General features: G+C 45.1%; 1 protein-coding gene across 1 annotated transcript in view; it reads right to left on the bottom strand.

Annotated features, from left to right (window-relative positions):
• RAPGEF5 (Rap guanine nucleotide exchange factor 5) overlaps positions 1-13,183 on the bottom strand; it is a 162,835-nt gene that overhangs the window by 56,004 nt on the left and 93,648 nt on the right. Inside the window, 2 exon segments of the mRNA XM_042802015.1 lie at positions 10,066-10,154; positions 10,500-10,606. Coding sequence (XP_042657949.1) covers positions 10,066-10,154; positions 10,500-10,606 — 196 coding nt within the window.

The following is a 13,183-nucleotide window of genomic DNA, read 5'->3' as shown; positions in this document are numbered from 1 at the left end:
GGTCTGTGGGTCCCGTTGAAGGAACAGGACATGCAGAAACTTCATAAGAAGCAGCAACACTGATATTTCAGTTTTGTGTTCCCACTCTCACAGTTAACTGACCTGCCAATCCACACACCGTCTGTTGCTATTCCTCTTACATTACTCTCCTATGAATCAAATCTCACTTTTTCTCCACTAGAAACATCAGCTTTGAGATAACTGTGTATGCTTTATCATTAGGCAGCTTCAATAAGCCACATTCTGGGAAAACATGAAAACAGGGCTGTATCTGGGGGCTGAGAGGATCTAGAAAGTTGTGTAACCTTCACAGGAGGGGTTGTTCCCTCCCTTCATACATTGCACACTTGGTGGATTGACCCCACTGCTGCAGAGGAATGGATCTCCAGTAGACAGAACTCAGAGTTGCCACACTCACTTCAGAATTTGGCTATGACTTTTTGCTAAGCTGATGTGGACTTCCTTTACCTTTGACGTTCCTACAGCTCACTAGAATCAGTATGACACCAGTTGCAACAGAAGGGATCTGGCCTGCTTCATCTCCAGACCAGCAGTTGTGGAACTGACCCAACCTCCAGTGTAGCATTTAAGCCAGACAGGGAATCAACCCAAGTGGCTGGTGTACTTCTAAAACAATATCTCCCTTGCCAAGAGAGATCTCCTTAGCAATCACCACTATGCAGTGACTCAGTTTTCCTTTTTGCCTTTATGGCCCTCAGTCCCAGACTTCTGACCTGAGAACACTAGCTATTTCTGCTAGATTTGACACTGAGTAGCCACACTCAAGAGATTAGAAAAGGACTCAGACTAAGGAAGAAACTAAGAGGCAACCTCCGCTACTCTTTTCAGCACTAACATACAAGCATTTTTATAAAGCAAAACCTTACAAGTATTTTTTATCCCTTCCATACTCATTTCTTGGCTTACCACCACACAATCAGGAATTTTCAAAAGCACCATTCTGAAATAAGTTCTACAGAAATATTTTTCAAATATACAAACAAGTCTCTTTATAATCTCAGCTACTTAATCCATCTGTTAATTTAGAGATATATATGACCATATATCCTTTCATGTATTTGAAATAGTTCATTGGTTTGATAATTCGTATCACCTAGACTTCCAATGTCATTAGGGCAAAATTGATTTTACAAATAACTGATTAAAGCTCTTTAGGGTCACATTAGCTTTCCAGAAACCTTAACAAACTCCCAGTGTCAAATCAACTTGTCTTCCAGGTACTTCATCAAAATGTTTATATCACCCAAGTCTATTTTTCAGTACAGCAAATAAACACATTCTGCCTTTTACAACTTAAAAAAACCCAAGTAATTAAAAGCCTTTTTCACTATCAAAAGTAAATTATTGATTTTCACCCCTGAAAAAGTTCTCCTGTTATACTTGCACTTCCCAATTCCTTTCTGCTTAAACCACTACAATCATCAAAACCTCTCATATTGTCTACAGTACACATCATAATAAATGGTTTCACACCAGGCTTTCATGACAGCTCCTTATCGCCTTCTCACATAGCAAACGGTGACAACTAGCTATAATGAACCACACAATTACAGATAAAAGACTGATGAACTAGGACTACTATGATCCAATTGACTGTCATATATAATGGGTGGCCTTTTCTTCTGCAAATTTAACTCAAACACAAAACACATTAAACACTTTGAGCCCTACCATCACCCCAACCTATTTTTGAGCAGGGTACCAAACAAATGTATTTAGGTGCCCAGAGGTGTCTAGGCACACTGAAACCATGTGTTTGTCTGATGGCTACCTCAGTTCCTTTCCCTCTTTGAAAGGATCTACTTTGATAGCCATGCTTACACCATGAAAAGTATTTGTGGTGATGAACTGAAAAAAATACCATAAGTATCTACACAGAGAGTCCTGATCATTAAGGATATTCATCACTCCCCATGCTGCCTCTAGTTTCTCAGTCATTGGATATAATGGTGAGGCAATCCAGGAGCAGTATTCCTGGACTCTGCCCTTCTGAAAATTTTCCCTAAATAGGCTTTAGTGCCCAAGTGCCAAAAAAAAAAAAAAAAAAAAAAAAACCAACCAAAAAACCACCACCACAACCTTTTTCAGGCTCTGAGTCCTCATTTCCCAGAAATAACTGTCTGAGCTCCTGCCAGGAGACAGCATCTTATACATATTCTCCTCTCTGGCATTTCCTATTAGCTTAGGCAGCGCAGCGTGTGACACGCTCTCTGTAGTGAATCCCAGACATGGCACTCCTCCTGCAAGCTGATTCAGCTCACTAACGTGACAGAAAATAATCCTACCAAAGGGGGGAAAAAGAAAGTTTCCTACTAAGATATTAGGTCTATTTGGCACAAGGTCAAACCAAGTATAGTAGAAGAGAAGGGCCTACATGGGAGTGAACGAGAGAACAACTGGAGGATGCCAGATCTTCCCATTTGAGCAGACACCAGTGTCACTGCTGGCAGCCTTGGTCCCAACCTCATGCTATTCCCAGGGCTCCTGCTTCTCTTGTCCCTGCTCCAGGCCCCACCATGACATCTGCAAAGCCGTGCAGCAGAAAACTGTTCACTCTCTGCTGCCGACTGAACTGATAACTCGGTTGTCCTACCTGAAGGAACTAGTATCTTCTTACAAACTTAGATTCTGATTAACTGCTTCCACACTGCCATGTGCTGCATGTGACACACTGGGTCAGAGCAAAGATGCCCATAAAATAGAATCATGTCTTTGACAGGGGCCAACAGAGGATGCCCAGGGGAAGAAAAAAACCTAAGAAAAAGACAAAGACAGAGTTATCTTTCTCTGATACTCCCTCCTAGCTTCAAGCAACTGGCAGTGTAGGCTTTCCAAATGGGAAGTTGTATCAGCGATGGGAGTTTTTGCCAGCATTTTGCCTAGTTTGTTTTTAAACTCTTCCAATCTTTGTCTTCCAGAAAATCCTCACAACAATAAATTTCACATTTTAGTTGTGCATGATATCAGAAAAGAACTTCTCTTTATTAGCTATAAACCTAATAATTTCACTGTGTTGCAAAACTCTTCCCACATGAGAAACAACAAATAATCTTTCATACACCTTCCCCACACAATTCATAGTCTCATAGATCACCATGTGCCTCCTGTACAGAAATTGCTTTTCTACGATGACCAGACCTAGACTATTTATTCTCAGATGTATTTAATCTATACTTCTAATCACCCTTAATGCCATTTTCAAGCTTTTTTTAGTTCATTTACAACCTTTCTGAGCTGGGAGAGAAGGAGGAACCATTTGACACATATCATAATATACAGTTATACAATGGTGTAATTATGGTTCTTGCTTGTCTTCTTTGATAATTGTCCCAAATACTGTTTGCCTTTTTGATCAATGCTGATCAAAAATTTCCAAGAACTATCCACACTATCCCCAAAGACCTATTTTCTGCATAACATTAGCCAATTCAGCACCTCTGATGAATATGTATAAAAAGGATTTCCCCTTCTCCACGTTAGAAAATGCTTTACTTTGCATTTTTCAAACTTGGATCTCATTGGAAATTTTATCACACAGTCATGCAGATTTTTATTCCTTTCATCTTTCTTCAGCCACAGGGCTGGTTTGAGGGGGCCCACTCTCAACTTATTTTCCCAGTCCTGTACTGCCCCATTCCTACAACTTTCATGAGGCTATTTTTGAGTTGGATCAGCTTTCTTACAAAAGTCACCTTGCAGAGACACCTAAGCAAAGTTTGTCAGTATGATGACAGGACAACACGACAGCTTAGACACGCAGTCAGAGGTGGGATAATAGGGTGTACAAGAACATAACCTTGCATGGCCACCAAAGGTGAAACCATGGCTTCATTTATCAAGAGATCCTCAACCATACAATCAACATATGCTGTTACCTCAGTTTTCACCCCACACTCAGCAGCACCCCGTCTTCAATGGCAACTTCATTTTAAATACTAACAATTTACTCTTACCTTTCATTTTCTCTCTTCTAAGTCATCATCAGTCCTGAAAAGCATCATTTTCCTTATCAAAAGAATCTTTAAATTTCTTTAAGGCTTTTTCGCAAGGGACTTTACCAAAAGCATTTGGGAAATACAAATATAAGATATAGGCAGACCAGACCATATATAACCTCATACTCCTTCAAATCTTTAGCAGCTCTGCAGGATACACAAGATCTGACTTATCTCTGAAAACAAAAAAACAAAAAACAAAAACAAAAACCAAAACCTAAAACATTTCCCTTACCTCAGTACGCTATTTCTGCATGCATTTCTTCCTTCTACTTTTACTGTACTGACACCCAATTTTGCACAACAAAGTCATAACTTTATGCTGCAGTTTTGCACCTAGTCAAACTCCTGCAAGCAAGTCCAGATGCTAAAGACACCAGTCCTTCTGCTGCCCTCACTGCACACCTCCCACTCCCTGCCACCTTCTCCCTGTGTCAGGGGCAAACTTTGCGTCACTCACAGATCAAGTGGATCAGGAGATCGATCCATTTTAAAACTAATAATTTATTATTTCCTAAGTTAGCATCAACTAGGACCCACTCCCTACTCAGGTCTGCTATAGAATCACACCACAGGCTGTGGAGGCACAGAGGGACCAGTGCAGTGGCAGGAATGAGTGGTCAGGGAAGGCTGAGCTGCTTCTTTTGACCACAGTGCCAGTTTATGCTGGAATAATGTATTGGTAAAATGACAACCTTGTTGCTTAGAAGTTCCCCAAATAGAACCATTTCTTTAAATTGGCATCACATTTTCCACCTTCCTCTTCCACTGAAGCTGATTTATATGATAGATTACACACCACTGTTAGGAGTTCAGCAATTTCATATCCAAGTTCCTTTAGAAGTCTTTGGGGAGTAACATCCGATCTTGGTGATTTGTTACTATTCATTTTATTGATTTATTCCAAACCTATTTCTACTGACACTCCAATCTGAGACAGTTTAGACCCATGCTGCATGAAGCAATGGTCCTGTGCAAGAACCTCCCCAGGTGTTCTCACACTGAGAGATAAATCATTATTTTAGCTTCTCTACTATTCTTACACTGATATTGCTCCATGCACCCTGCTAAACTCTTATTCCTCTCCTACGGGCATGGCAGTAATATGCATTTAGCCCACTCAGTTCACCAAGTTTTCCTAAGACTTTGGGAAAAAGTTTACAAAAATCCCTCAAAATGATGGCAGACAACATTTCATTATGGAGGACTGATAATAGGAAGGGCTAGCAGGCAGGTATTCTCTCCATCCTAAAAGCCAGAAGATAGGATCACAGAGCATTGGACAAATATTTATTCTCCTTGACATCAGTCTACATGTGTCAGATATACTTACGTTGACTGTGTGGCAGTCACAAGAATATGTTTTCAATGCCTTTTACTCATCAGTAATAAAGCACAGTGAGCAAAAGTCCTAATAACTTCCTTTATAGCTACGAAACAAACAAAAAATATCAAAAAGCAATCAAGGTGTTTTTTTGTTGTTGGATTATTAAATAAAAGACAACACCTACAAAAGGCAGAGCTATATTCCTTTCTTACAACACACCACTTAGCATCTAACTACGATCACCTCACGCAAGACAGCACCATTCTCCTAAAAGGTCACACACAGTTCCACAGAGGGTGTCATTACCCAATATCAAAGCAGCGTCATTGGTGCAAGTGGAGAAACAGAATGGATTAAACAAAAGTAACCTTTACTACACAGCACTTCTAGGACAAACAGACATGGTCTGAAGGTCCCCTCCTAGAAGTTACATTATGAACCTAACGCTAAAACTGCTTCTGTGTGACAGGGGAGAGTTCCCACTAAGCCAAGCATCATACACGGTCCTGGATAAGGTGACACAGCATGGTACAAAGGTCATTACTACTCTTGGGTTTTTTTAACTACTACTAAGAAATCCAGACCATGCTTAACAACTTTCTGCATCTGTTTTAGCTATGTCATGAGGATTCACCCTCTTTTTCTGTCCTGTTAACCCTTCTCTGGGCCTTTCATCATTTGCCATCTTAACTTCTGGGACAGCCTGTCTAACAAAAGTGTCATGCCTCCCCCCCTTGTCACAATCCCTGTCACCCAATCCACTAAAAAGATACACCAATTAAGACCTACACCATCATGTTTCTCCAGATCTCCCATTTCCCACTGCTTCTCATTCTCAAAGACCTTCACAAATTAATCTCTTCTACTCCCTACTCATTCCCTAAGCTGAATCCCACAGTAGGGAGGTAAAAGACAGGTAGTGTCATCAGATGTGACGGGGGAAATTATGTTCTGCTTCAGCTGCCTGAGAGAGGTGGCCCAGCGGCCTGAAAGAAATGGTGTGAGGGATCCAGGCAGGCCTGGAAAAGTAGCGGTGGGTGTGATGATCACTGCGTCATTCCAGAGGCTGCCAAACATTGAATGCAACCACCACAAGGCAAGACGATGTGTTTGAATAGAGACCAGTCAGAGGACACTCCCAACACTAGATCAGGATAATATCCAGAGAAGGAAATGCTAATGCCCAGTAAATAAGAGTTTTTGCAGAAAAGGATAAGAATTCTGAAAAAAAGTTGTAGTCAATGGGAGGGGATCAGAGATCCTGAGACACTAAAATTTGGCCTCTTGGAGATTACTTGTTCAAATTCCCATCCTTTATGAGGATTAGCCCAGGAGGTGTGCCCTGCATTTTCTGTCAAGTGCCTCACTCTGTTCAATTCTTAAAACTTCAAACTTCCCCTTAAAGTACACACACAGCAGACAACCCCCAGTGATTCCAACACCCCTAAAGATGACTCAGAAAAGATGTTCATTACAGAAATTTTAAATTTCCATCCATTTCACGGTAGGAAATAAGAACGGTCTTCTTAGGGGTTGGTACATTTACATGTTATAACAATTCAACGAGATTAAAACTTTATCCCTTTGAGATGGAAGGCTGACAAGCCTTTGTTACTGGCAAGCCCAAATTTAAGATGATGCCACAGGAACTCGCATATACTCCCTGATAAAGTCATCAAAAACAAACCCTCAGTCATTGAACAGTTATTAAGTATGTTAAGCTTAAAATGTTTTGAAAACCTCAGGCTTTCGAGACATCCTTGTCTACAGAAGTCATCGGAGCAACAGATGAGTCTATCTGTGCCCACTGCAGTGTCCCCTTTAGTGTCCTCAGTTGCTGTAACAGTGCTCAAACAGGTCACAGACAGTGGGACAACTCTTCAGTTGGTCAGGTCTCCACCCGTTTATTATAGCAGAGGATGCCGCAGCAGAGTGCTTAAGGTACCTTGCTACAGGTTTGGCAGCAGCTGAAGGGAGCCTTGAGGCCTGGGCTGGACCCCAGTTAAATTTATTCCAGACCAGCCCCAAAGCTTCCTTTTACCCTCCCAGCTGCAAGCAGTACCTGCTGGCTTGGGCTAGAAAACGGAGGATGGCTGGCACATCATTCAGTCATGTCAGTGTTTATAAAAAGTGGTGCTCCATGACCACTGTAGCCCCAGGAGGTAGTGGATTTTTATTTTAATGACCATAGAGGGCTGCAGCTACGATGTGTTATACAAAGGGTGGGAATGAAAGCATGCAGAGCATCCTTCCTTGGGAGGCAGTACAAAGGGTCAAAAAGAACAACAGACCCCTGAGCACCAGCGTACGTAAGAACAGCTCTTTCTCATGTCCTTTACAGACACAAATAAGCAAACTGGGTTAGGGACTGCAGGGAAAGCAGGACGCCAGAGAAATCAGCCTGGAACTGGCAAACCAACAGCAGAAACAGCAGCTGGGTACAACAACATCATCCTTTTATGTTCCACAAAGCTATTCCTGCTAAAACACAAGCCTGCGGAACTCTGTAACTCAGCTGTCCTCTGAGATGGGCCAGGCCGGAACTACAAAAAATACAAAGAACAGCAAATCCAAGCACACAAACAGCAGAAGAATGCCTTCAGGTGCATACACAAAGATATACATATGTACAGTCGGTATCCCATTCTTCCTCATGCCAAATGCCACTGAGTCTGCAAAACAGACTGATACATCTATTAGAGGGGCATCTACCACATAAAATACTGAGAAACATAACTCCCAAAGCATTTTATTTTGCTGAAGTTTTGCATCACTAGATTAAAAAAGTCAGAAGAAAAGCATACATGATGAACTATCCTTGAGGAAGTAGAGGGCCGTTGGGCAAGGGTTAGCACATTTCTTTGTGATGGCAAAAAACTGAAGCCACAGCTACTTTGTTCTGCCTCTGGGATCCAGTTAACCCTGGCTACAGGGCAGAGCTAATTGTTTCTTTCTAAGAGGAGTTGGGATAAGGCAGAAGAGCTGAGGGGAAGCCAAATAACCTTTAAACACATTACCATCTGCTTACAACCAGGCAAGTAGTGTTTTAGAATTTGTTTTGAGGGCAGTTTACCAGCCCTTCTCTATAACAATAAGAACAGGCTTAGGAACAGCCTCCAGGAGCCAGGAGGGAGAGAGAGCAAAGAGAAAAGAAAAAAAAAGGTAGTACAGGTGAGGATGTACACAGCATCTAATGCTTTATGTAAGGATCTACACAGCATCTCATGCTTTATGTAAGGAGTGCTTTGTATTTACAAGCACTAAAATATAATGCCTATTACTAGTGAAAAATCTCATTGTTTTCCAGCAAGATTATAAGCTTATAAAAAAAGATGAAGCAGACTATAAAGACGAGAAGCTAATGTCCCTCAATCTGCATATGATAAACATTAATAGAGAAACTTATTCTCCATCCAATATTTGACCTTAAAGGGCCAAGAAAGGACCCTCACTACACTGCCCAAGAGCTGGTTCAAGTAAATCACACCCAGAACTAATCTGAGGACATCTGTGGAAGGAAAACAATCACAGCTTCTCTCTGCACTAAATATTAATGTCTAGGCAGACAAAAGCGGCACTAGGAATACCGTAATAATATCACCAGCAGACACTCTATATGTTTCTTCAGGGCATTCACACATCAGCAGTAGGAATATGCCTATTGTCCCACATTAAACTAATGACTTGTTCCGAGAACCCAATCCTGAAGTTCCTCTGGGAATCACAGATGTTATTTATATCTTCAGTCACTTAAAAGGATTAAAGTGTGTTTATTCTCAGTAATCTCATTTGCAGAGATATATATACAGGCAGCAGGAGTATGCGTTTTAACCCCATTGGGAATGATCAAATGCACAGCTCCATTTAGAGCCAGCTGCCTTCCTCTGCTCCTCGGTATTCGGGACCTCAGAAAGTCTCACCAGTCTGGCCGCTTTCATTAAAACTATGAATTGCTGGTTGCAGGCACTTCTGATAAACTACCCCTGGAGCTCTTGGTGACGAGCAAGCTGTGCATATAGCCAGGAGATCCTGCTGAAAATTAAACCGCATGTCAAGTAGCCCGATCAATATAATAATTGCTTGAGGCTGGAACAAACTACAGTCTCTGGTTGAAGACACACAAGTACAGAATCAGGCTATATACGCTGTGCCCTGGGTTATGAGGAAATTTATAAACCGTGATTATGAAACGGAAGATGTGCCAAGGTACTGGTGGGCAAAAGGAGTAGTTACCCAGGAGGCTGAAGTGCACAGCAAGTATCCCGATCAATACGCTAACAGCTGCAGGTTACGAGGAATGGCAGGCTCCGCCTGAAGAGACGCACCCGGGCGCTGCGCGCTGCCCGCCGCAGCCTGCGCGGCCCCGGCAGCAGCCAAACCCGAATAGGGAACCGGCTCAAGTCGCTGCGAAGCGCGTGCGGTTCCCGGGCGGCTCGGCACGGGGCCGGGCGCCCCGCTTTGCCACCCCCCGGGTGCTCACGGCGTCCGTCCCGTCCCGTCCCGTGTCCCCCCCCCCCCCAGCTCCACTGCCCCCGGGCTGAACATCGGGCTGGCAGCCGGCTTTCGGCCGGGGGGTGCCCGGCAGCGACCCCCGCGCCGCCCCGCTCTGCCAGCACCGGCACCACCGGGACCTCTTCTCCCCCATTCCCGCCCCGGGCCGGGGACAGGCGCTTCCCCGGCCGCCGCCTCCTCCTCCTCCTCCCCGCCGGACTCGCTCCTTACCCGTCTCTTTATCCTGGGCGGCTTCCAGGTGCAGGTCGCTGAGGAGATGCTCCAAAATCTTCTCCGGCGTCCCCGACACCACCACGTATCTATCGGAAAGCAGAGAGTCCCCGGAATCATCCTCGGTGGACGACTGCGAGCGGCTGCTCCACTCGTCCTCCTCATCCTCCTCGTCGATGTACTTGAAGTAAGGCACGTCGAAGGTGGGCAGCGGCCGCTCCCCGCCGCGGCCCGCCAGCGCCTCGGGGACCCGCACCCCGCCGCTCCCCATGGCTCCCCCCCTCCGCCCCTCGCCTTCCCCTTAGGCGCGCCCCCCGGGGGCCACCGCCCTGCCGGGGGCCGCCGCCGCCTCCCCCGCCCGCCCTCCCTCCCGCCGCCGCGGAGCCCGGCGCGGCCGGCCCAGCCCCGCGCTCCCGGAGCCGCGGAAGCCTTACCTCCCGCGCCGCTCGGGGGCCGGGCTGCGTGACCACACCTTCCGCAGCACCAGCGCTGCGCCGGCCTCCTCCCGCGCCCGCTCGCCGCCGCCGCCTCCGTCGGCCGCCTTCCGTGCGCAGGGGGAGAGAGAGACGGGGGGGGGGGAGAAACGGGAGGGAGCGGGGGGAGAGCGACAAGGGGAGCGCGGTCAGTGCCCGCGGTCAGTGCCCGCCGCCGGCTCCCGCCCCGCCGGCCGCCCTTCGCCGGGCCGGTCTGGCTGCCGTGAGGCCGGAATCGAGAAGGGCGCTTTTTGCGCTGCGAACGGGTTCCCCTTTGTGAGCGGCACCCGGCATCGGGTGTTGGGATTTTAATTCGCTGGGGGGGTGGGGGGGTGGGGGGGGGGGAGGGAATGCGGGTTTTCGCGTCCCCGAGGTGGTGGCTTGCTTAATTCCCAGCTGGTCAAATAAAGCAGGGGGCAGGTGACAATAGCCAGAAAGCGGGAAGCGCTCCCAGCACTCGGGTAATACAGAAGCAGAATACACCTTCTGTGAAGCTGCTCTCCTGTACTTCAACAAAGGCAATAAACCAGCGGGGCAGGCGTGCGATCAATGTCTCTGAGCACTTCTTAAAATCCTCTGTATGTAAATCTCCCTCCTTTCCAACAACTTTTTAACTTGGGGAAACAAACACACACACACACACACACACGCACAGAAAGTGAAGCCCAGTGACCAATGTCGGCTAAACCGCGATGTGGACACTGACTTTCTCCCTCTCGGCTCCCTGAAAGGGAAGGGTGCTGAACAGCCATCCATTTCTGCACATGCAGCCCGCATCCACAGAGCAGCTAAAGCCAGCTGACTGAGCAGCAGGAGAGGAGGGTTTGCTGCTGACCAAGCAGGGCCCAGGGAAACCCAGTGACTGGCAAAGAGTGGCTCACAACCCCCTGCAACATCCCCCTGGCGGGTTCGGTCACCGGAGGGTGAGCAACACAAAAGAGGCAGCTGTTTCAACACAAATACATCCAGTAGTTGCTGTCTCTCTAACTCTGACCTGGTTTAGTTATATCGTTCAGTATGTCAAACACATGTATGAAGGCAATGCATGTACTACTCAGAAAAAAGCAGCATTTGTGTGTCAAGTGTACAGTATCCGGCAGGGACAAAGACTTCAAGTGGGCTAAAAATTGCTGAGGAACAGATCTTGGCAAAACAGGGGAGAGAAAACACTTTATGATCCCTCTATTATTTTATTTCTTATTCCAAGACCCAGTGAGTCTGATTGTTGCTTCTGGTCATCATTGTGGTGCCGGCACATCCAAAAATGCAGCCCCTGCCCTGAAGAAGTTTTCTGTATCGGTAAACAACATGTAGAATTGATCTATTAAATTTCTGCAAGGTCAGACATACAGGTACTGAGCCAATTAATGTCAGATATTCATTGTAACACTCCCAGGGGACATTACTGAGCAGCCGCATTACAGGAATACTGATGCATAATTGTAATCTTCCATTTCACCGGCTGTGTTTTTATGTTGCCTACATATTTGAAAAGCTGCAATGAAAGAAGCAGCAAAAGAGAAAGAAAGGAAGAACAAGAAACAGGTGCAGCATTAAAGCAATTCAGTAACAGGGAGGTTTATCCAAACAAATACATTTCTCCATTTCTCTGTCTTTTCTCTGGCATCCCCTAAAATAGCCCCGATCCTCATTTCCCTGTGCTCACATTCCAATCTGCAGCACATATGGGGCATATATGTTCTGTATGGTGCTGCATTTGTACAAACCATCGATTTCTACATATGTGGGAATGGATTTGAAGCATACCCATATACATTACATACATGAGCAGCTGGCAGCAAGTCAATAGGGAGCATCAGGAGGGTGAAAGCTCTCTCATACTGAAAGGACATTAACAATGGTTGTTCTGGAAGATGGTGTTCCCCCTTCAACATCTCACCAAGCAGAAGAATTTTCAAAAAACCTTTTGGGTAACTGTACATGAATTAACCTCAGAAACAGCCCCGATGGTGAGATTTTTGCAAGGCTCTTCCTCTTGTCCTTGCCGGTTTTATCAATTTCAAGAAACAGAAAAATTAATCTATTTTATCAGGAAAGACAAAAATTGTGCAAAACCAAGGCCAGTCGGGTTCAGTTTGGATTTTCATTACCTACAATAATTATTTCAAAAAAAAATGAGAGGGATAAATGATTTCTTTATTTTGCTATAGTCTATGAAAAATAATTTCACTTTAAGGGAAGAATTATTTCATTAAAATCCCACTTATGCATGACGTATTTTTGTGTTCAGTCAGACCCTTTAATCATATCACAAGCAACAACAATTAACCTGAACAAAGCAAAACACGAAGGCAAGTCCTGTGTATTTTTCCCATTTTTACAAGTTCTGATTGCACTACAGATATTACTCTAAAATGACATCAAGGCACGCTTCATTTATCAGAATCCTGAATGGTCTGTGAAATAATTAATTCTCGCTGAAAGAAAACCAGACTGCTCTCAGCATGCTCCATCTAAATCCTGTGGCAGATGAGGAGGAGGATGCAAGTGGCCCCCAAGTGACAGCAGCGTGTACTGAAGAGCAAGGCAGCACCCTAGCTGAGTCCCTAAAAGCCAGCCGACTGACTCAAGGTACGTTCTCATCACACGAAGCCTCCCGGCACTTTTTCAGACCTTTAGGCAGC

This window comes from Tyto alba, unplaced genomic scaffold (genome assembly GCF_018691265.1).
Source record: "Tyto alba isolate M040663 unplaced genomic scaffold, T.alba_DEE_v4.0 Super-Scaffold_38, whole genome shotgun sequence".
Taxonomy (NCBI): Eukaryota; Metazoa; Chordata; class Aves; order Strigiformes; family Tytonidae; genus Tyto; species Tyto alba.
The sequence above is the reverse complement of the archived record's forward strand: the minus strand, read 5'-3'. Positions and strand labels throughout refer to the sequence as shown.